The sequence below is a fragment of the Lepisosteus platostomus genome, chromosome 11 (genome assembly GCF_059453375.1).
Source record: "Lepisosteus platostomus isolate fLepPlt1 chromosome 11, fLepPlt1.hap1, whole genome shotgun sequence".
Taxonomy (NCBI): Eukaryota; Metazoa; Chordata; class Actinopteri; order Semionotiformes; family Lepisosteidae; genus Lepisosteus; species Lepisosteus platostomus.
The window spans coordinates 38,126,145-38,151,912 of NC_142621.1; the positions used below are offsets into that span (position 1 = coordinate 38,126,145).

Consider the following 25,768-nt stretch of genomic DNA (forward strand, 5'->3'; position numbering starts at 1 on the left):
GTCAAAATGAGCACAAGATCTAAAAACAAAAGACTGATTGTCAACAGTCGCTAATGAGGGGTTTTTGTGGAATGGAACGGGCATTCTGTGCTTCACCTGTAAATTATTTATAGAGTCGAAACAGAAGTCTTGGCGTTTTAAATGTTATACAATAGAATGAATCAACAATTCAGGGTTTAGTCAGGTATCCGTGCATTTTACAACATAACCATTTTACTGCAAATGTCTACATTATATTGATTTAAAACTGTTAAAATAATAAAATTAAATAATAATTCTAAGTTACCATATTCATTATTATGATTTGAAAGTATTGTAAGGGTTGTGACTAGAGAGGAGAACAGAGCTTGGAGCTATTCCGATGAGAAAGCTGCAAAAAGTGGTTCATCTTGTAGTTTCCTTGCAAATCCTTGTATCTTTTTCACCAGGCAGTACAATCAGAAGTGTCTGGATTAATAGTTAGTAGATCCTGCTTTCTCATTGTGATATGAAGAGTGTTGCTGTTTAACGTTTAAGACAGCCTTGTCAGGGCTGACAGTCAAGAGAAGCAGCATCTTTTAAATATTCTGCTCTGAAGACTCAGGAACTGGAGCTAATGGGGAGGGGGAGTGCAAGCTGATCAGCCCCCTTAATGGCTGCATCCATTTGGTAGGCTACCTGTAGAATTTTATGTAGTGATAAATTCTCAGGTTCTATCACCAATCTGTCTCTGACATGTCCGCTGGCCATTTTCTCAATGAGTTTGTCACTTATCTATTCATCATGCAGATCCTCAAATTTTGAGAGAAGAGACAGTTCCTGTGGGGAATATATAGATGTACATACTGATTGACTGATTATCTGAGCTGGATGTAATACAGGAGGACACTTGGAGTCACTCCAACATGAGACTCAAGAACACTGATACACTTATTGTAAGTAGGAACAGGGCCCCAGGTTGGAAAAGTGAACTGGTGTTGAATTCCTAAGCAATGCAGCAGGATGTTTTCTTTGTGCATTTTGGCCTCCAGGTCCAAAACTAATCCTAGTCAAATGATTGAATCTGTAAAACAGACAGATTACCCGTTAGTAACAACGACTTGAGTAGTAGTGAAAATAGAAGCTCTGTGATCCTCATCACTGATATTTATGTCAAAACAATGACAACTTAACTTGGGATGTGTCCACATCCTGATCGTTTTCTTCAACCAAAACTTCAGTTGGTTACATGGAGGACAAGAGTACCTTGAATGGCAAAGCTAAAAGCCAGTAACACAATGTAACTAAAATAACTGTTAATATGGAAACGTACTCTCACTTATATATTACACTGTGCACATACTGTACAGTATAGTGCACTAATATTCCATATACTGTATTCTGCCTTACCTTTTAAATTAAAGTCTTTAATTCTGTGGGTCTGACACTTTCACTGAACATTTTTTGAAATGAAAAGCACACAATAGTGAAGATATAGATATATTCTCCATCTCCCTCACAAGAACGTCCATTTGAAAATAAAACAGATTGTGGACCTGAACAGGAAAAAAGAATACACAACCATATTGTCACGCTCTTAAACCCTCCTCTTAAGGACGCTCCAGCCCTTCCTAGTATTATTCTTGATCCCCTGCACCTGCCTCTAGTTCCTGCCCCCGTCCTATAAAAGCCAGGCGTTCCTGCCAATCTGGGCTCAGCTTTGGAAGATGGACACCTGGAAGCCTGCCTTTCCACGAGTCCAGGAGCAACTTGACGGCACAGGCTTCATCACTGCGTCCTGACCTTCCCCCGTCCCTCCGCCGGATCCCGCTCCAGCTTTTAACTTTGTTCATCTTTGTCAGGATGGATTACCCGGTCTTCAACTATTTCTACTCATGGATTTGCCTCAGACTCCCTTGGACTGTTTGCCTCAGCCACACCTCCCCTGAACACCAGCGCACCGTGGACACCCCCCTGTTTTCCTTCCAGCCCCTTGCATGCTTTTTTCGCTGTGTTTTCCTCACTCCTCCCCGGATTGTGTTGTCTGCATAGGGTCCTGAAAGAATGCTTCGTTACACATACTGCATTTGATTGGGGAGATCTTACATTACAGTATATGATATGATTGAATTGTGATGAGACTGAAGTTGTTTTCAGAAATGCTATTTTTAATGAGAAGTGGAACTTTTTTATTTTAGTTCTATTCTATAAGAAAGAAAAAACTAAGACTGTTTGGTGCACTTACCAAAGAGCAAAATGTGGTCTAAAATGTCACAGAACATTCACTGATGAACTTGGTTCTCTGTTCCCTATGTTGAAAAGTATATATTGCTCTCTTTCTACTACTTCAGATGACCTAATTTTGGCTTACTTTCATGATTCAGAACAACATTTGATGAGTGGCATAACAGTTTCCAACCTGGCTTTGTGGAGGATATTGGGGTCTGTCCCATCTTTTGCAGCATCATTATTTATAGATGAAGATTTAACATAGGCAGTTCAAAGACTGAGGTACAGTATACAGTACCCACATGAGAGGGAAAAAACAAATTATTTGACATGTGTATCTTTTATCTGTGTTTCTGTGGCAATAAGCAATGTTCTGTGGTTGCCATATAATTCTACTAATCAGTGAGAATGTTTTCCAAAATCGTCTGAATCTCTGAATCATAGAGGGTTTTTCAAATGCAAAAAATGAAAAGGCATTGATTTCAAACTCTGTGTGCCAAATATTGTAATTACTTTGAATTTTCAAAGTTTTACTTCAGTTATAGGAAATGGATAGGTCTAATGAAATATGTAGCTACAATAAGTTGTAAATGTACTCAATGTTTACTGTGAGCAACATTCAATTGAAAGACAAATTGCGACCTTTTATGTCTTTATTAAAAAGCATACAACAAAAACCAATAAAATAATTTGCTATCCATAAAACATTTTACAAGTGCAAAAACAGTATTACAGTAGATACAGTATTTTCACACAACACCGTGCACTAATTATAACACAGGTTTATTGTTGACTACACAGTTCTACACTGCTTATTAATTACTTTGGCAGTATTTTAAATTACATTAGCATGGTGGGCACAACTTGTTAACAGACATAAACACTGGTAAATACAAAACATCATTATATGTCTGCCCTTCAAATTTAAAGCAATTACAGATCTTAAACTGGGATTTGATATGTAAGTAACAGCAACTGTAAACTTAAAATGTTGTTACCTTTAGCTAAGAAAGGCAGCTGTATAGTGTTTTATTTTAGTGATCCAATGTTAACATGACATCAAATCAATGGAATGTTTAGTCAACCATTAGAGAAACTATTTTTGGATATTGTCAAAATGTTCTTTTCATAGAGTAAACCAAACCTGGTCCTGGAAAGCCAAAGTTTCTTATGGTGTCCCTTTCAGGTTAGTTCTGAGTAACTTAAATTTACTAATTACCGTATTGTATGTGTTAAACTAAAGCTAGCAAACTTCTTGTTTCTTGGGTCTCTATCCATAGACCATTGAAAACGAATTACTGGTCCTGATGTAAACATTGAACATTTAGCGAAACTATTACCTTTTATCCTTTGTATGACTTAGATATTATTTATGGTACTGAGATATAGGTAAGCCAAAATATCTCACAAGATAAAGGCAGGTATTGTAGTTGCACTATTAGAAGAAACATTTATACATATGCAAGCCAATCTTTTTTTTCTATTTAGCCAGCAATGATATAGCTGCCAGTTTAGTTGTCGTGTCAAGTGGTTTTTCAGTTGGTGCTGATGAAGACCTCATGATTATTGATCAGACATAGGCCTTTCAGGATAAGGGTTTCAGGATTTTAGGGTGCAATCACCTCTTGGCGTTGTTAATCTCCCCTTATATCTAGTACATACTTTAATGATATACAGTATTAGTAACACTTCTTATTTTATCAAAACTGACAAAGCACACATTTTACAAACAGTTATTCTGTTATTTTGTCCTGGCCTTTTTTTTCTTTTTGCTCTGACAATAGTCTGTCTGTTGTACAGCATGTATTAGATACTGTACCTATCTGACTATGAAAGTCAGCACTGTTTTGAAGCCTGTTTCTGTTGATTGATATATTGTGGTTACCACTGAGGTGAAATGCAGTCATTATCTCTTGAGGCACTGGCTCTGTCAGTTCTGAGTATTCTCAATCATTCCCATACCATTGCCCATTTGTCTTTCCAGAGACATTTTTACAGGGCATAGATGTAATCCTAGCCCTCTGTCACCTGTAGGGCCTATGTACTGTATCTTGAATTACCTACTGTAGATGATTGGCTTCATCCTTTGTTACACCAGAACCAAGCTTGGCATCCAGATCACACAGGTACTCCAACACTTTGTGGACCTGGACTTTGCAGCTTACAGCACCCAGCATTCCAACTTGTTGAGGGCTGGACGGTAGTTACTGACTTTACAAGATTCTCTCTGCTACTTTGTTAACTGGATTTACAGCTCCTAATTCCCCACCCAGCTGATGACCACTGACCTGGTGATTCCAATGATACATCTAAGCTTTGGGAGAAATTCTCTAATATTACATCCTCACTATAAGTATGTCCACTGCTAACTTTGGAACTGCCTGTTTTTCTACAATAACTTACATTTATTTATAATAACTTATTGTCATGCTTAAAAAGACACTCGCTTGATATCTGAGATGCACTGAACAGGGAGTTGAGCATTTCCTAAATGCTCAAGACATTCAGCTGGTCAGATATTTGTTTTTGTTTCTCATCTTTGAGTAGATAATTTAAATTTATACTTCTATTCATTTTACCATCCAAATTTAACATACTATATCGATATGAAAGTGTTTTTCAGACATTTACCTTTTCAAAACATAATTTTGGGTTAAATTGCACATAAATTAACTCTGTTACTCTGTCATTTTAAATTGGTCCAAATTGCCCATTCCAAATTTGTCATGAAATGAATGTACTGTAAGTGAAATCATTAGTATAATTTTCTAAAATATAGAAGGAAAACAACTAAGTTAAAAAATGCTGCTAGTCGTTCGAATTTTAAGAGAAGCAAAAAATAAATTCCTACAAAAGGCACTGCACCAATTTTTAAGACTTTTTTTCCTCTATTTAAATCTAAAGAAATACTGAAATTCTGAGCTTTGGAATTCAATAATTAAAAAGCAACTGAATACAAAAGAACTGTTCAGTGCAAAAAAAATTAAGTGAGATAAAAATGAAACATAAACTGTACATTTCCAGTTTCTGTATTTTTTCTCTCACTGTATAATGGCACCCCTTTTTAAGATATAAAATATGCACCAGAATTCTTGTGTTGCCTAGCTGACCTCATTTCACGTGAACAGTCATAGCCCAGTTAATGCTAACTTTTTTGGTTTTTATTTCTTCTACTTTTCACAGCTTCTTTTTAATAAAAGGCAGTTACCAAATAACACATACCTCTACAACCATTTGCTCAAACACTCATACACACATACTGTACACAAAACTACTGAAAATCTGGGAAGACAGTAATGTGCTTCCATATAACAATAAATAATCCTATCTACCAGTATTAAATATTTTCACAGTATTCCTTGAATGATTATAGTAATGTTTGTTTGAAAATATTACTTTAGGTGGACAAAAATATTAGCTAAAAAGTGAACAGAGGGGCCAATATGTGCAGATAGTAGTTGAAAACAATTTTTAGCTTGAGTGCTTAACAATATTCTTCAACCTGTGGATCTGGCAAATCATTGAGATCTAAGAAAACTGAAGTGTTGGATAATTTCCGGCCATTACTTGAGAGGTCTAACAATTCTTCTGCTGTGCTAGGCACAGAGCTAATGTACATGTCCCAGACTTGGTCAGCTGACTCAAAGTCAAGCAGCTTTTGTTTGACTTTAAGATTCTTCTCAATGTTTCTCCTTTTATGCTTGAACTCCAGTATCGTCTTTGTGTACCTGTTGATCGTGGTCACCGAAGACGCCATGCAACTAGTAAAGGAACTCCATGCAAGGCTGTGGAGAAAAATCGGAAAATGCTTTAAAAAAATACAGGGCCAGAGTCTTGAGTAAAACTATCAAAGAATATATTAAAAACGTGAATTATTGGAAACAAAATCTTTGCTACAATCTTCAGTATACAGTATACAATATACAGAATGCTTTTTATGTTGCTTAACCTGTGGTCTTTTTAGCTTTTAGTGTTTTTATTCTTGTTTTTACAATTACATTATTCTCTTTTCTTGTGAAAATCAAGCCCGAGCATTTCAACTAACTATCTGAATAAACAGATAGTATTACATAGATAGAATACAGAATTATTTAGCGGTACTGTGAACATATAATGAAATATAAAGCAACAGTGTAAGTCATACTTGGGTGTTAACTGGCCTGGCTAAGGAAACAACAGCTGTGGCTAAACCTCAGTGCCGTACCCCCCTCACTTACAAATAATGGTTGGAAGAGTGCAGCTGGGGTGGAGGGAGGGGACTTAAAAAACACATGTAGAATTGTGGGCAGCCAGCAAGTGTTTATACTGTAAGCAGAAGTGCAGAAGTGTGAGATGCGAATTTGATCTTGTCCTGAACTTCTGCTAAAATAACACCGTTAATTATTATTTTACTTAAATACATCCTATAAACTGGACATGAAAAATTAGGAAATTATATAATTAATTGTCTTAATTGTATTTTTATCCTTATGATTGTATTATGAATGCAGTGTACATTCAACACAGAATACATATTTTTGACATACTGTATTAAAATATATCATGATGTGTGTGAGATTTCCTTTTAAACTATTATATTTTTCTCCCAGTGTATGTTTTGTGTTAAACTGCTGAAGTTTAAGAACTGTAAGTAAAAGTGTTGGACAAGGTTGTTTAACTGTCACCTTAATGCACAATTTCAAATATTTGGGTGATGAGACATTATTGAAGGACATCAACTTGTTTAGGAAGAGAAATTTCAGATTGGAAAAAAGAAAATCATAGATTACAATATACATCAATATACATTTGTACATCAGTATAGAATTCAGTTCAAAACACTGCATTAATATGCTAGACTTACCAATATGACCACCCATAATCCCATGTCTGAGGCCTCCAGTCTTCAGGCCCAAGACTTACTGTCAACTGGAAAGCAGTGGTGAACATCATATGTGCTACCATACCTAAAAGACCTATAAAACAAGACACAAAATTCAAGCCTAAGATGAAATTTCAACCAGCAGGTTTGATTTAGTTTAGAAACCATCTTAAAATATTGAAGAAAGTTCTCAGTTGGGTATTCTATGGTAGACTACTTCATTCTCATTAAATATAGATGTACAACTGCTTCTCCATAGGACAAGAAAGAACAACCTGGTGTTGCCAAGATTTTACAGTATATAACACTTATGTCACATGACAGGATGCATGTTTGAAAATGAAAAAAAAACTTCATAATTAATAGAAAAACATGCAGGTCTACATCCAGAAGTGTCCAATGATGGTGGTTCTAAAACACGCAGGACACTCAACACAGATTAGTTAACTGTAGTGATAAAAATCAATGAGACATCCATTTGACACACATTGCTTCTTTGTGCTTTTCTTTCATTTGGTGTTAAGAATGCTTTTGACGGGCTTGAGTGGGTATAAGTACTTTTTGTTCGTTTCTATGTCATACATATAGAATCAGGTTAATATGGCTGAAATTTTATATACCAATGGCGCTACCGTACAACAAGGGCCAGTTTCTTTTTTCTCGTAGGACTCTCCTGAAATTTTTCATGCTTCTTATAACCTTACAAATCTCCTTACAACCACTAGCAAATCTCTGTTAATTACTATTTCTTTTGCCAATGCTTGTCATTGCATATCATTACTGATGGTTTAATTCCAAATTGAGACAATACCTTCCAATACTACGTTGATGTGCTTTTTAACTTTTAACTATTTCAGTGCTCTATCAGGGTATAAACTGATTTTTTTCTAATATGCATTACAGCCTTAAAATCATACAAAGGAGAAAACTAAGTTTATTGCTTGGCAAAAGCTTCATATACTGTGATACTAAGATTTTACACTTCCATTACATGTTATCATACTAAAAAAATCTTTAATAACATTTTTAAGGCAGATGTAGGCTTGAACAGATTAACACTTTTAGGATCATGTCAGAATAAAACTGTATGTGCTTCCCCTTTGTGTTTGTTCTAGTTCTACTGTATGATTACTTACATTTCTACATTTGCTTGAAAAGGGCAAAATACATTCTGCACTCTCCACCATGAGGTCTAAGGAAGGACTATATTTCCCAAAACATTACATTTAATTTTTACACATTTGATTGGAACACCATGTTTGTTTGGTTTGATCTTGATTTTCTTGTACCTTAGTTTCCACTTGAAAAAGTTGAAAAGTTTTATATATTCAAGATCTACAGTAATTTACACTATTATGACAGCTTGGTATTTAGGGAAAAAATAACAAAAATATGTGTCTGTCCATGGGGAGTTAGAGACAGTATTTTTTGAGAATGTCCAGATCTACAGTAGTTAAGCTACTGTCAATACTTTTCAAAATAAGGATATTCTTTGCCCTTACATAGTGATTTTGTTAAATGCTAACTCCGGTCTTGGCCTGTGTAGCAGCAAAAATGTAAAGGTGATGGCACTGCGTTAGAAGGTTCTGCAATAACTCCATCATTGGATCCTTGTCTATCTGGACATTATTTACAGTATATAGAGATTTCTATTGCTGAGATTCATGTTGCCAAGGACAAGCACATAGTGAAATCCTGATTTCACGGAACTTCTGGCATAGCTGTCTCATTGTATGTTAAAGGGTATTTTAGTACAACACAAGTTGTACTAAAGTACCACAAGTAAATTAGAAAGACGAGATACAGTACCAATATGATGATGGAAATTTTGGAGACTGGTATGCTAAAAATGTTATACTGTTCTGGTTTGAAAAAGTAAAATGAATATCAATTGTTTCACAAAAAGATCGAAGTGTGTAAGTGACTTCTTCTGGATGTCAAAAATCACACTTTTTTTCTACAGGTCAGGCAATTAACAGGTGTTAAATATAGCATTTAGTACCAGAAATTTTTACTTTAAATTTAAATTTTAAATATATTTTCAACAACTTGACACAGGATATGCTCTCTTAGAGTTAAAATGAGAATAGAAGCATACAGTATGTACTAAAGGCTATAATTCACAAGAGGGCACCCATGGTGCATGTCAGATTAAAACCTGAATATTAAAAACTATTTTGCTCAATATTTCTCTCATTTCACAGCAAGTAGCAGATATATCACCAAAATATTTTTGATAGCTTTCATCCAGTCAAGAAAAATAATACAAAAATGATATTGCGTTATCCAACTTTTGATTTGACAATCACCTACGATGATTCTGAAAATATTCTTACAGAAAAGAACTGACATTAAAGCCTTCTTTGTCTCTTACTAGCTATATCCCCATGAATTATTTAAATGCTTAAACAATTCTCTATTTCATGTCTCTGAAAGTATTACAGACTGGAATAATTGCTCTATAAAATACTTTTAGTAGTAATAAAAATCTGTGTCCTTGGATTACATTGAATTCCTGTTACATCAAGGGAATATTCTGAAATTAACCTGTGCTAAATGTTAATTAAATCCAGACCATGTAATTAGGTATTTTTTTTACTATTTTTATTTTTTCTTATATTTATACTATTAAGGGCATAAAATGTGTGATGTAAAAAGTGTGATGGAAAATTCCAGATACATACAGACACATGGTGTGCTCTGAGAACAAAATAATTCAATAGTATTGGTGCAGAGATATAAAAATGATGTCTGGAAGAATGCCTGACAACTGGAGAGAGGTATCTACACTGAGCAAATACCACATTCTGAAAAATGCAGCCATGTTACCAATCCGATTACTTTATAAAACCACAAATCCTCAGATTGTACAAGTGCAGACTAAATTCTCGATATAACCTGCCAATCCATTGCCCTCAATGCATTCTTTCTTCCTTGTGGAGTTTCTTTATTGGGCCTCCATTTTTTAAAATGTATAAAATTTGTTACATTCATGTAGTTTAAGCTCCTCTTAATCAACACAGTGTTGTTTAGATGCCAAGAAAATATAATTACAAGCATATTATATGCAGTTCTTGTAAACTAAACTAGAGGCAATGTACAGCGATTCCTCTCTAGAGGGCTGGAAACTTTATCATTTTTAAAGTTAAACTTAAACATTTATGAAGCGTTTATGACTGCTAGGGAAGACAGTTACTGTATAATGTAGAAGTCACATAGAAGTGCAGAGTTTAATGGCAGTAACTGATACCGACAATTAGGATAATTAGAATCACATTAGCCTGTTTGGTGTGATTCAACAATGAATGATTTTTCAAATTTTGTTTTTGCAAAGGATTTAGATGACATGAGTGTTAAACATTTCTTTTTAAACAGAATGGAATCAGTGGTATGGTAAGAATTGTAACATCATTTTAAAAAAGGCAATGATTTAGCAACCAGATTATTTCAAATAATAATTAATGCACAACTGATTACTGATTAATAAATAATCTTTCTATTGTGAGCCATTTCTAACTATTGTTTGTCTTTGCGTAGAGTACTGTATGTCAAATTTCACCACAAAAAAAATCAAACAGAAGCTGTTTTAGCACTCTTAAGAAACTGAATTCAATTGTGTGGGTTTTTTTCTATTTCCTGCTCATAACATTCAGAAGAGAGAAAACTCTTAAAAACAAAGTTAGGTCTCCAGAGGGTTGATTAGATGGGAGAAAATACATTTTTTTTTTATAACTAACAAATGTTTTTGAAAACTATATTTGCTTTTTATCCATACAATATGTATTTAAAGAACGCATACTTTTAAGAATTACAGATAAACAAAGAAGGCTTATCTTTAAATGTGTAATTGTGTAATTATATATTGTCTTTATTAAGAGGAGTGTGTTAATATTTCAACATTTTAGTTGACAACTATAAATTGACAGTGAAAGCACTGTAATGCACAGTATGTGTTTGAAACAAACTACAGTATGTTGCCTTGAAAGAAGAGACTCTGAAGTTGAATGCTTTCCATTATGAATACTTTATGGCACACAGCTTGCCAATATAAAAGTGTGTCTTACAATAAATTACAATAATGGAAATATACATTTCAAAAGAAGTAACAGCTATAGGAGAAATAAGACATGTCTCTCAACCTGTCTACAAAAATGTTGAAAGCACCACAATTTCCTGTCCACATCAGATCTGGCTCATCCATTCAAATTCAGAAATCCTGAATGAATTCCGTATAAATTAATGTCAGAAAAAATATGAAAGCTACTGTAGCACTGTATACTCGAGCTTTTCATTGGAGCGCATGAATCGGGTAGCTGATCTGTTAACATCTGGTAACACTGAATAAATAAATTTGAGTAGAATTTAAGAGATGGAGAAAGAAAACCTATTGAAGCATAACCATTTACCTGATAGCACAGTAAATATTGCGGCGAAGGCATTCAGTTTCAAGCCGTCGATGACATTAGCATAGTGACATATCTCTATTGACATAAGAATTCCACCAGTTACCAACAGAGCAATGTACAGACACTCAGCAACGATGCACAACCAAAGGACACCTGAAAAAAATTTAACCAAAGGAAAAGGGGATGAAGAAGATAGGTTAGTTAACATCATATACTGATACATCTATTTCTAATATGAATAGGTAATAAAGGTAGAAGGCAGTACTTCTACAAATAGAAAATATACTGTACGGCATGATTTATATCAAGAATGGTATAACAGATATTTCCAAAATCTCATGAGATTAAATTGACCCAAACCATACAGTATTTATTATTGTAAGTTAACAAGAATTATCGAGACAAAATGGCAGGGAAATATGTTTAATAGAAAAATAAAATTAAAATTGTGCGTGGCTAATAAAACATATCATAACGTCTTGTGAGAAACATCTCTATGTATCTCTTATCATAACTTGTATTTTAAACCTCTTCTCTGACTTAAACAATACAAATTTAACTTTATGCCCTTAAGTAAGTGAATATATTTAATATAAAATGAAGATGCTGTTTTTAAGAGCTAAAGAGACCATATCATACTGTATATTATTACTAAATTGATACAGGAGTTTACCTGTTCTTGTATTGGTTCACTTAATCATTATGAATTCTTTCAGCCCTGTTACATATGCACAAGTTCATGTCACATGAGGCATACGGGATTTATTTAAATTTAAGTGTACAAATATTGGAACCATATGAAACTACATTCATAAACATTTTAACTGTGATTCACACTTTTGGAGGAAGATTTTCTATATTTTTTGGACACAACAATGCTAGATCCTAAACAAGAGATTTAATTATGTTTTTATGTGATATTTCTAAATGTTTATTTTAAGAAGATAATTCTATAAACCATAATGTCCAGATTTGTTCAGTATATGTTGACTAGCTATAATAATAAAAACAACAACAAAAAAGATAGTAATAATACCCTATCTTTACTCTTTTGCAATTTTGAAACATGTAAAGCATGTGTTTAGTGTAATGCTGCACTAACAGTCAACAATCTTCTCCAGTTTTGGGTTAACACCAACAATGTCCTCATCTGTTCACTGTGTCATATTTACAGCCTTATTCCTGAAACTTTCATTGCTGCATTTAGCTAACACCTGTTGCAGTAGAGAGAGCATATCAGGTAGGGAGCATCATACACTACTTTAAAAAGTATTAAAAGGAATGTAATTATTTTGTTTTGTATCTGTAAAGTCATTTCATTTTCCAAAATAAGAGGAGGCAATCAGTTACAGTTACAGTATTTGAGCTAAAAATAGCTTTTTAATAATGCAATTACAATTGGTCTGATTCTCAGAATTCAAACTACTGTCCTATAAAAGCAGAACAAAGTAATTTAGATGACAATTTGTACTTTGTCACATATAATGTACAGTATAGCTAGGAGGACAGCACTGGTCAGGTAGATTGGAGTCACTCTGAGGCTAGCTGGCCAGGGGAAAAAGCAAATTGACATCACATGTTGCTCTATACTTCACCAACAAATCAAATTCTAATATATTTATCATTAATAAATAATATTTTTTAAACTGGAATGCCTTGGTACTTGTTTTCAAATTTTAAATTGGCTTCTGTTTTTGCAGCTACATGCGTGAAGTCTAAATCTGAGCTCAACATTAGTTAACCATTTTCCATTATTAAGGATGGAGGAATTCACAAGAACTATCCTTCTGTAATTACATATTGATTCTCCATCCTTCCATCCATCCATTTTCTATCTGCTTTATCCAATTCAGGGCTGCTGGGAGCCGGAGACTATCTTGGCAAGCAACAGCAAAAAGGCAGGATACACCCTGGATAGGACGCCAGTCCATCACAGAGCGCACACACACTCACAGCAAGGCCAATTTTCCAATTTACCTGCCAGTATGTTTTTAGACTGTGGGAGGAAATGAAAGACCCAAAGGAAACCCATGTGAACATTGGAAGAACATACAAATTCCATGCTGCTGATACCTGTTTTGTGTCTACAGTCCACTATTATGGTAAACCAATAAATGTGCAGAAAAAAATCATTTACTGTAAGTCTCAGTAATTAATCATATTTACTATTGCCATTAATGTTTGAATCAATACATGCCAACGTGACCTCCTCAACTTTGACCAATTTGACCTCTCCAAGGAAATAGAAAAGCTGACAATCAAGGGATGAATTAAATCATTAAAGCAATTCAATAAAGGGTAGCTTATTACTTTAAAAGCCCCTGAAATGATTGACGCGTGAAATGATAGTTGCGTCTCAAGAGGTTTAAAGTATGTATTTGCCATTTTTCTCTGTTGCATTATTTTCATGTCTGCTTTGCAAAGACAAACATTTATACTCCATGTGCAATTTACATTAATTTGTCAAATTGTTCCATCACAGCATCAAATATGCTGTATATTAGGTTCTTAGAAATTAAGCTCTTATACCACCATAATATCCAATATACTGTGGATATACTATACCAAGTTTCACTGTACATGTAATTATTTGATCAAGCTAAACACAGTTTGCTGGCTTTTGAATTATTAATTAACCTCAATGATATTCTCACAAATATTTACATACGGTATACAGTATCTCCTCTGGATGTACTTGTGATTTAATGTTGTTTAACTGCAATCATTTTTCAAATCTGTTTTATTGACAGGCTGCACACTAGCTTGTCAGAAACATAATGCAGTATCTTATTTGTTTTCCTTGCAACTAAAACATTAATCCATAACCTTCCAAACTTAAGGGGTACAGCAAATTATTTATAAACAAGCAGTCTTGCAAGTTAAGAAATCCATAAATTGTATAGCTGTAGATATTGTAACTTTTTTGTAATGATGGCAGATTTTCAGAATGCTCACACACAACATTTACAGTCACTGTAAATATCAATTAAAACAATAAATACGCTGCAATATAATAAAAGAAGCATTATAAGAAAATGCTACTTAATTCAGCCTTTTATGAACACTGAAAAATAAGGTAAAAACTATCATAAAACAGAAAACAATTCTAATATACACTGACTTTTCTTTTAATTGGGCTGAATGGCCTCCTTTACTTTGAAACCTTTCTTATACTCTTATGTCCTGAAAATGTATTTAGTTTTATTAAAACTCTCCAATTTAATAAAAGAAAACTTCCATTGGGCCAATGAGACACAAAAGAATCTAAAATTAAAATGAAAAAGATACTTCACATACATTAATTTGTAGACAAATAAAGATCTTTTAAAAAGGATGATTAAATACTTACCCCTCTCGTGTGATGGTGCAATATTTAGAAAACTTCTACAGCTCTCTCCTGAAATAAATAAAAATTTGTTTAACAAAATCCATACATGCATGCCACAAACATGTTACAACAGATTTCCAATTGGTCCTTGAATTCTCATTTTATGGTAAATTCCAAAGAAGAAAAATTTCATCCTAAAATTCCATGTTTGTTTCTTTCTTTGTAAAAATTTGTGTTTGACCTGTATCATTTTAGTTTTCATTTTCAAACAAACTGCAACTTGATTGTATAAAATGTTTTATTTTGCATGTACTGTATCTGTCAATAATGGATCTAGGATCAGTACTCTTTGTTACAAGGGTAAATTGAATTGCATTAGAATGTTCTATGACAGATCTTTTTATTAGATAAATGCTGAAGAGAAAGGGACACTCAGCTACCTTTACCTTCAAGAGAATGAGGTTTAGAACCACCACCACATATTTTCAGACATTATTGTAACATTATTTTCTAATTACATTAATTACAAATACCATGAAAGCATTTTCATGAATTCATTTTTGTGCTGACAATGGTACATACATGAATATCTTAAATTGTATTAATCCAATAGCATTGTGTTTGTACACAAGGTAATTTCTATAAAATTAATCTCAAAGTAAATTTTGTCCAATAGTTTGTTTCCCTAGTCCTGGAGCCAAGAAACGCCCAGAAATATTATACGGTATATAATAAAAACAAATGAGAAAAATAGAAATTCAGAAATATTACATAAATATTAGTCATTAGTCTTGTTCCAATAAACTGCTGCAACTTTCAGGCATCTGTGAACAACTTTGAAAACTATCCTTTGCCACAGAAACAATTGTTTTTCATGAAGGAGCGTACTGTATTTGTTTATTTATGATAGGCATAGTATATACCCACAGGATTGAATTTATACAGTACATTATGTAACAAAAAATGTTTTTTTTTCTCCATTTCCTGAGCACTATACTTTATTTTTATATAAAAGAATAATAAAAACCCTAAGGAGTTTAATTTTGCAGTTGTCCCTTTAGGCTCCTGTTTTTGCCACACCATTCCTTAAAAATCACATACGATATATTTTAAATCCTGATATTGTGTACCATAATCCAGTAGAGATTCTATTGGATTACATTCCATGGAATTTTTTTTGGTTTAGATTGAATTTTGAATATTGTTATCTTCTTATGTACTCTAGGATTTATTTGAGAATGTATGGATCAGTTTTGCTTTTCTGCAGTTAATCCAAAGTGTTACTTTTAAAGTAGTGATGACATATTGAATAAAGTTGTAAACCATTATATGAATTGGTCCAAGTTAATCATAAATTATGCAGAAAAGATCATGCGATTAAATTTTTTATGCTCAGGGGAACAAAGTTAAATAATTTATCATTGCTCAGCTCACAACATTAAGTAGAAATTGCAACACTCTTACTAGACTAGATATCCAGATTTACTGTTTAAAAATAAGCAGAAAAGGCTTCTTTAAATTCCTTTTTCATTAATTTTTAATAAGCATTTCTCATAAAATAAAAATATTTGAGCCTTTTAAATGTTGCTCTGAAAGAAGAAATAGGAGTCAATCTGACCATTATAATTTACAAACAAAAAAAACTAAAGTAGAAACATTATAAACTCTTCAAGGAAACATTGCTCCACATAAAATCTAGTTTGCTGTGTTTGTAAACAAATGTTTAAAAACATAGTATACTGTACATATTGGTTGTTCTTACCTATTCCATTTATATTTTCTTCACAGGAAAACCAGATGCCAGTATGGAAATGTCTCATTAGGAACTTGTCGTCTCCAGTTTCCCAAATGTACTGGACAATCCGACTGTCGTTGATGTTAGAGCTGTTGAATCTGATGCAGTAGCTCTGCTTGAGAGTCACTGGTCCTTTGCAGAAAGGCTTCACTACTTTTCTGGTCCCCTCACACCAATAGCTTGTGCTGAGGGCAGAGATGGCAAAGATCAGTGCAATGAAGTTCAAGGTGAGAGCCAGAGAAGCTCTCTGCCGTCTGTCTATCCCCATTGTGTCAGGAAAAACTGAAAAAGCCACTAATCCAGAGCTTTCAGTATTCGGCAATGGCTCTTCAAATCCTCATAATCCAGCTTTTCATTAAAATATCCTTTGGTAATTACTGTATGCTGCTTGCCTATCTCACTGCTTGCTTCCGGGATCTGCTCACTTGCTGAACAGATCCTCTCTATCCTCCAGTCCAGACTCAGTGAGTGAAAACGCTGTGTCTCTCTGCCTGCCTGCCTGTCTGCTTGCCTAACTGGTGCTTTCTGTCACTTGAGGGCAGGGCTATTCCAAATTACGGTAAGAGGTTTAGGTTGGGAGGTTTAAAGGAATCCATAGAGGCAGAAAGAAAAAGTGAAGCTGAGAATGACAGAAACACTCAAATTCGAAGAAAGAATGCTCTTACTGCTCTTACTGCTGTGCTGTGTACTCTAGTGAGTAATTGAGGGCTGAATCTATAATGTGTAAATCACTCTTCACAAGGTCATCTGTTGAAAGATTGTTAGGTTAGGAAGAATGGCAGTGTCCGTGACTGTGTGACCCTCTTCAAAAAGGGGCTGTCCTTATCTGTGTTTTATTTCTTTGAATGCCATTCATTTTATATGAGATCTCATCACTGACAGGTCAAACCACTAGATGAAAGCCCTACCTCCGAAATGGTATTTCTTTTTTATTGTCATTTGTCTCACCTACTGTAGTTTTTGTTTCATAATTTTTCAGGATTTATATTCTAGAAATCTGTTTACAGTACATAATGGTTCGTTTTTATTTAAGGATACAATCCTTGCTGCCTTGTGTGGAGGTCCAAAAAGAGAAACAAGCAATTGCTGGAGATTATTTTGTTAAGTAGTTCTGTGTACAAAATCTTTTAATCTTTCTTTAGTTTGCAATTCACAATTTTAGCAACCACTTGTAAATTGTATGGTGATACATTCCAATTTTCTGGATGTAAATGATGATTGACTGTTTTCGATATTGTAACACAAGAAGATCTGAGCTGTCAGTGAAAATTACAACAGTGTTGGGCTAGATGTCAAAGGATTTCACGGTGCCTCAGTGCTCATGTTATCTATCTACTCAGTCATACCCTTTAAACACTGTCCACTTTAGAAATTATCTTTTTTTTTCCAGCACTTCCTGCATTCAACATAAAAATCAGTGGTAGTTTACTGTGCATAAAAAATAAAAAAAGAAACATCCAGCTCAGGATCTCATAGATGGGGTCCCTGAAGAGCTAAGTCAACTTGACTGCTTCTTCTTTTTTACATAGATACATACATTTTAAATAGATATGTGACAAAAGTGGAATATTTGCTTTTGAGACTAGATTTGCAAAAACTAAACAATAGGGCTTCCTGTTGTTTAGATTTTCCCATTAGGTTAAACATTTTACTGCAAAATATTACCAATAACAAATATAAGAATAGACAAGACCCCCCCACCCCACTCCCTGGAGTGACTGATGAACAATTGGTGACTCATTGAGAAAAAGAGTGCCAGGTGACACACAGAGATTCTGAGTTACATAAAATAGGAAAACTCAGGGGGCGAACAACTTCATTACAAAAAACATGAAATAAGCACAGGCTGCTGGAATAAAAAATGTCACCAAGAACATGAATACTTTTTTCAACATGATTCCCTCTTTCTCTCTCTGCCTTCTACTGTACACCTCTCTGCCTACAGCATGCCCAACTGTAATGAAATGGGCCATAAATCTGTCTGTTAGCCCATAAAGTCGCCTACAGCCTGTCACTCACCACACTGCCAACAGGAGTCTTCATTACAATATCAAAACAAGACCATGTTGAGATGCAAATGCTGGGTAGTGGGTACTTGGACAAGGGGCAGGGAGAAACTCACTTTCTGTAGCTACTGTATATCTATTTCATGGTCCTAGTATGTGGCGCAGTTAATTTGAATGTTCCGCTCAGTTTCATCCCTCTCTCCTTTCCTTTCATCTAAGACCAAATCATGAATAAGCAAATCTGCAAATGTTAAATTCACAGATGTTGCGACCATGCTGTATTTAAAATTTGTTATAGCTGCGAAACATACTGGACATGTTCTGAGTACATTAAGGTCATTCAGGAAGCCACTTCATCCTCTAAATGAAACATGTTGCAAAAAATATATATATATTTGTTTTAGATATATAATTTGGTCATTCATATTTTGTATTTTTAAGTTTTTCATAACTAATACAAACTAAACTATATTGTTGGTCTCCTTACTCATTTATTTCCCGTTCCCATGTGAGCAAACATTCTGTTGTGTCTCCACTGCCGTACAAGTTATAACTACTGTTAGCACTACAGCAAGAGATAAAATATAGACCACATTTATTAAAATATGTGTAGTTGTTGCAGTGGTGTATTATGGAATTTGTAAATTGTTTTCATTTTGGTGTGTTGAACAAGTATTTATTTTTCTTTAATGATCACTTGAGTGTAAAAACTAAATAATGTGCATTTTACTACTGAAAATGTGATAGTTTTTGAGTACTGTTTTCTAATTAAAAACGCATTCTAAAATATGAATCACAAGTTGTTTTCGTTAAGTGAAATGAGAACAAGTGTAAAATTGAAATATAATCTTGGGTAAAGGTGAGGGATAAATTGCATGCAGGTTTTCTTGTAAGGTACTTTATGTACAAGGGGATTTTGCTGTCTTTTCCCTTCATTTCCATGACTAAATCCAGCAACTCTGGGATTTTATAAAAGACAAACAACTCTGGGAAATATACTTAGGAGATGACAGATGCTAAGAGCAGACAGATCCTGCTTTTTCTTCAAATGGATTTATTTACATAATTACTATCAGCTGGTACAACAATATCCGGCATGGCAGCTGTAGAATTTTCTGTGGCAACTGTCTCTGTAACACAAGTACTGATGATTTTGCTTTTGGATGTGAAATGTTTTTCCTTTGCATTATCTCTATATATACAATATGTTATACTGTATATCTTTGTATTATCTCTGTATATATATTATAATAAATAGCTATTCAGGCATATCTATACCTATGATGTAGTGTCTGTCATATGAAATCTCTATGTTTCATCAACCTATAATATAAAGAATGTGTCTCGCCATTCATATACTGTACCACATAGCCTTGGCCTGCATCAATGTCAGTTTCTTGTGATGATACAAGCATTAAATAATCTGACAGGAATATCGGAAGCAAAGACGTTACTGAGGTCTGCACCCCAGAACAGTAATGGTCTTTACTAGAATATCAAAATGACCTCTAATCCAAAACATTTTTTTTTAAAGATGATGAACAGTTATATCATTTCTGCCTTTGACAATTACACTTACTGTACCAATATTGCTAAATGGTTTGCAAATTTTCAAAACAAAAAAATGATTCTGCACCATATATTCACCTTGCTAAGGTCAAGGATAATACTCAGAGTTACTTTATAAATTTGATACATATTCAGTTTAAGGAAGAACCTACTAGTTTGTTGATATGTAGTTGAACTGCAATTACATTAACTTAAATGTAAATTTCATTTTTAAGAAAACTTGAATGTAATGCATAATTCATTTGTATTTATATATATGCTTTCTTCATTATTAGCCTTTGATCTGCTGATGTCTATCTTATTTCAGCTTGATCCTTTAAACTTAATGACTTTATCTTAAAAGTGTTGGTTCTCATATACTGTACTGTAAATACAGCATATGAAAGGCTCAGTGGTGCTACCTCCTATAGGAGTATCACCACTTCTGTTAAGGATCAAAGTATGATCAAAGTAACTCAATGCAGAAATCTATGTGAATACTACTGCAATCTGAGCTTAGGCCTGATGAGAGCTGGCTTTCCTCTCCTCATGCAGGTTGCTCTCTGATAGCCTTTCTTGGTATTTTATCCTCCTTTTTTCTAGTAAAAATTGTTTTTGATCAACTAGCAACAATCCTACATGAGGACACCATTTCAACAAGACAGGAAAGAAAAACCTTGCTACAGTCTATAATGGATTGCTGAGGTGTTTTGCAGCTAACCAAAATAAATTACAATGCTAAGCTTGAGGATTCACCGTCAGTGGTAAGGATACAATTGCCATGGCTTCAAACTTCACCACTTACCTTGAGATCCTGACTCCAGTTTCAGCAGCTGTCCTCAGTGTTGGAGACATTGTCATGAACCTCAACAATAATAGATACAAATGACAGCTTCATTGAAAGTCAGAGACCAAAAACTGTTGTTGAACATGAGAATATTATCCAAAGAGGCTGCCCTCGACAATAGGAAACTCCTCAACAGTCTCAACAACATTGATGCATCCTCTCAAAGTCACCCTTCTTAACAAAAGGACAACCTTACCTCGGGAACACAAGAGAGTCCCTACTGATCACATTATCCATCCTCCAAACACAGGAACAGCAAACTACCACATACTGTACATACTCAAAATAGTGACTTACAGTATAATATAATATAATATAATATAATATAATATAATATAATATAATATTTTATATAGTGTGGATGTCACAAAATTACCCATACTGGGTTCTAATAGTCTCTTATTAGAACTGGGCTTAGTTCAGTATGGGTAATTTTGTGACATCCACACTATACTGTACCTCCTTGACATCAGTGTAATGAACATCAGCTCTGATCCAGAGAGTTTCATCAGCTTTAACGTTCCTACCCTCCAAAGTGATGCAAAATTAAAATTTAATCACCCTACACCCAGCTCTTCAATCCAGCCATTCATTGCTCTCTACTTTAATACCACTTTAGAGTCACTCACTTAAGGGGAAACTGAAGCCACCAGGAATGCTAAACACTTCTATAGTAGAATAAGAAGGAACTGTGCCATATAACAGAGTGCCACCAGTGACTTCACATCCTTGACAATCCAAATGGCAGCAGAAACAGGCCACCTTCCAACTGCACAAATGCAAGAGAGGGCTCAGCTGCCCTCTTTCTATAATTTCTTACTATGGGACGGGACTTGTACTCAGAAAAAAGAAAAGCCCTAACTCATGCCACAGGGCTCAGAAGATCAGTATCAGGTTAATTATATTTTCAGTTTAGGGAAGAACAGAACATTTTTGTGCTAAGGTTTTCTCAGGGGAATCCTTCTTCTGGAAAAAGCACTTGACAAGATCTCCATGTTGTCTTTTTTAATGTAACGGGAGCCGGTCCTGACGGTGGTGTGTAGTTTAAGACCCTGTGCAGACAAATAGTTCTGAAGTGACTAGAAAAGGGCTACAGGGAAAACATAGTTAGTAATGGAAGGGATTGAGAACAGGGGGCGGTGCCAACAGTGATCAGGTGCAAGGGGTAGCACAGGTAAACAAGTCCAGGGAAGTCCAAAACGGGAAATCAGGGGCACAGTCCAAAATCCAAAAAACAGTTGATCCATCCAAGATGAGATATGTTTAAAATCCGAAGCGGGATCTGGAACAGGAACAGGAGGTTAAACACAGAATGACGAGGCCATGCGCTCCGAGCCCCGGACTCAGCTAGGTCAGGACGCGGATCGGAAGCCTAAGCCTTCAAGCAGTGGACGTAGGGCGACTTGATGCTAGGCAGGCCTCCGAGCATCTGTTTTTCAAAGCAGAGCCAAGAATAGCGCGAGCACCAGGCTTAAATAAAAACAGACAAGAAAGGGGGCAGCTGCACGTAATCAACTAAAATACGAAAGGGTTGGAGCACCCTTAAGAGGAGGGATGACGATTGTGACACTAATTTGACCTAGTCTGTAAGATCTTATTTGAAGAACACAAAGAGAAATAATAGACAACAGAATCTCTCAGTTTAGCAAATCAAGGTATGTTATGGTTTTAAATTTGTTCGGAAGATAATTACGTTTTACTCGTTAATCAACACCTCAAGTTATTGTGTTCAACCTCATTCTGTCAAAATACAGAACTCCATCTACCCTATTTACTGATAAACACAACACAAACTATTCTTGAACAACAAAATACTTAAGGATACAATTATGACTATTACTGAAGGGGAATACAGTGCAAATATTAATACAAATATTAAATTTACCCCTAGCTTAATAACAGAACATGATTGAAGTGGGAGTGAAAGAGCATTTTCTAGTTGGAAGCCTTACTTTATTACCTGAAACAAACAATGCAAAAAAAACTGCATCAGGACGCAGGTATCGTTATTCATGTCAAGCTCCAGGCCTTACTAAAGCAATATACAGTGTGTCATCAACAGCATCTCAAGAAATGACTTTCTAGATGGGGGTGACTTGAGGCACTACTATAATTAATTTCAACATTCAAAGCTGGGTTTACTCCTGGTCAAACCGAAGAATTAAAAATGAGCAACCTACAATATGCTCTTAGGTCACACTGGAAATATAAGAACATAGATGTATTTATAAAAATTCTAAGAGATTTTTTTAAACTAAATTATTGACTTTTTTGCATTCTATTCCATTATTTTTTTATACATTGGTAGTTGAAATTATGGTGTTACAGGACACCCTTATTTAAGAAAAACAGCAATGAGAATAAATGCAGATATATGAAGACGTTTGGCAGGCAGCACTATATTGCTTATTTTTCCACATCAAATTACTGTAATATAAGATACACCAAAAAGAGGCTTATTATTGATTTTATCAGGTGCATGTCAGTGCTGAAATACAGTACACTACATAATTCTCAGGTACTTCAGGCCATTTGTAATATATACTGTACAGTATACTGCATCTCATTTTCATTTCTTAATTTTATTGAGGCTGAAACTTTAGAAATCTTTTTTTCACATATGCACAGTTTTTATTTTTGTCTGTAAAACCTTTCCCTGACCCCTGCCTTTTCCCTCGCACAAAGTAACAGCAGTGAAAAAAACATTTTATCATAGAAAGGATGAGGCAATCTGACATAAAAGCATGTTGTTCCTTTCTAACTTTTTTCTAATTTTAGCTACATATTTGAACAATTAATATGTGTCTAGGTAATTCAATATTAGTTTTAATCTGAAGTAATCAAACTTGTAATATATTACTGTGCACACAATTATCATTAAAAGATTATATATCCAAATGGAAACACTTTCTAGAACTTCTAGAAAAAAATAACTTTAATAACAGTTTTAACATTTATTTCTGTGATTTATTTTTTAAAGTTGAAATGCAACTACTAAATACAAGGTAATATGTTGAAATTTTTTTTCTCCCTTATATCGGTGACAAGATGCTTCAATACTCAGGCAGCAAAGCTAAGGTTTTGAAGTTCAATTACTGTACATCTTCCTCAGAACATACAAACAGTGGGTATATGCTACAGCTGACATATATCAAATCTACAATAAGTATGTGTAATATTATTTACATCTATTCATAGTTAAAATACTCTTGTAGGTATTGATTATTTGTAAGGATTAATAAAGGACTAATGACATTTGATTTACTGATTAAAATGTATTATAAAGTGTTTTACTTCATTATAATAATAGATAAGGTAATTCTAGAACAATCAATATTATAAGTGAACTATTTTATGTTCTATAATATGTTGAGGTATTATATCTAATTTTCTGCAAGTGGGACTGGTTCTTCTATTTCAACCGTACTGTAAGTAAAATATTACAGATTGAGGGACTGTGGTGAAAACTAAACACATACAGTAGCAAATTATAAAACAACTACTGTAAGTTACAAGTGTGCTCAAAATGTTTCAAATCTATATCTGAGCCTACAGGTGGATAAAAGATAGAATGCAGAGGGTCCAAAAGAAAAAAAAAGCTTGATAATTAACCTGTCTTTCAATTCATTTGTTAACAACTAAGGCTGTCTGCAATGTTTTTTTAGTTGAGTAAAACAGTTTTGTTCTTTGAAATGTTTTATAAGTAAATCATGTTTTTTGGTTGTAATTGAATGTGGCAGCTGAGCTGACAGGCAATTTATTTTGATTTGCTGCCATTTTGATGGAGTGCTCAGAAATTAGCCCCATGTCTGCTATTCATTTTAAGCCTGCATCTGTGGTTTGGAGATACACAGAAATTAGCATAATATATTACTTCAATTTTTTAAAATAAAAAATAGGGTGGTGTTTGTGGAACTGCATTTCAAAATGAAATATGTACAGTTACAGTACCTCTTTATCCAATCATAATGCGTTCTAATGTTTTGGTTCTCAAGCTATCCATCCTTTTAATATTACTTGCACAGATGAAGATCCACATACCCTAGAAACTCCTGATTCTCTCACCATTGTTGTAAGAATTTGAAAATAAATGCCCACACTGCCATATGAAAGAATACTAAGAGGTGAAACTGAAGTTTTTAAAAAGGTAGTGACGGTGTGAAGCACTACAGTGACTTCAAACTATCAACACATTGTACTGTATACAGTATAATAAAAATGTATGAATTAGTAATCAACTCATATAAAGATATACTGTATAATATTTTATAAACAAAAATTATTAAAGTCTTGCTAATGTGAGTTAATGTTCATTTAATTTACCTTCACCTACCTTAAAATTAAAATATCAAAAGATTAAAGTCACACTCTGTTAAATTCACCTAAATTTTAACATAATTTAGATAAAGGGGAAAGACAATTTCAGGTGTGTTCAATGTGGACATACTGTAAGAGGGGGAATAAACATGCTTGATAATTTCTGTTCTTGTGTCTGGGGTTCACAATAAGAGCCTGGACAGTATCTTGGAATTTCAAAAATATACAGTTTTAAATTCCCTACTTGTAGAATTTTAGGAGAGACAAGACCAATCTATATAATTTAAAGGGGATGATATAGGGAAAAGAAGAATGCACATTCTGCAAAAATATCTAATTAAGACCTCAGTGCCCCAAACGTGTTCCCTTCTCTCAAGAAAACTGCAGCCCCAGACACTGCAAGCCCAGCTGAAAATGAATATGAATGAATATGAGAATATGAATACTCAGCATCACAGCCTCTCCCTGGAATT

At 34.2% G+C, this 25,768-nt stretch overlaps 1 protein-coding gene across 1 annotated transcript; it reads right to left on the reverse strand.

Annotated features, from left to right (window-relative positions):
• Nucleotides 1-2,826: 2,826 nt before the first annotated feature.
• Nucleotides 2,827-17,350, reverse strand: gsg1l2b (gsg1-like 2b). Its single transcript, XM_088599560.1, has 5 exons — nt 16,545-17,350; nt 14,804-14,851; nt 11,455-11,607; nt 7,031-7,142; nt 2,827-5,972 (listed from the first exon to the last, which is right to left on the reverse strand). The coding sequence occupies exons 1-5, from the start codon at nt 16,843-16,845 to the stop codon at nt 5,672-5,674; spliced, it is 915 nt and encodes a 304-aa protein (XP_088455686.1). The 5' UTR covers nt 16,846-17,350; the 3' UTR covers nt 2,827-5,671.
• Nucleotides 17,351-25,768: the final 8,418 nt, after the last annotated feature.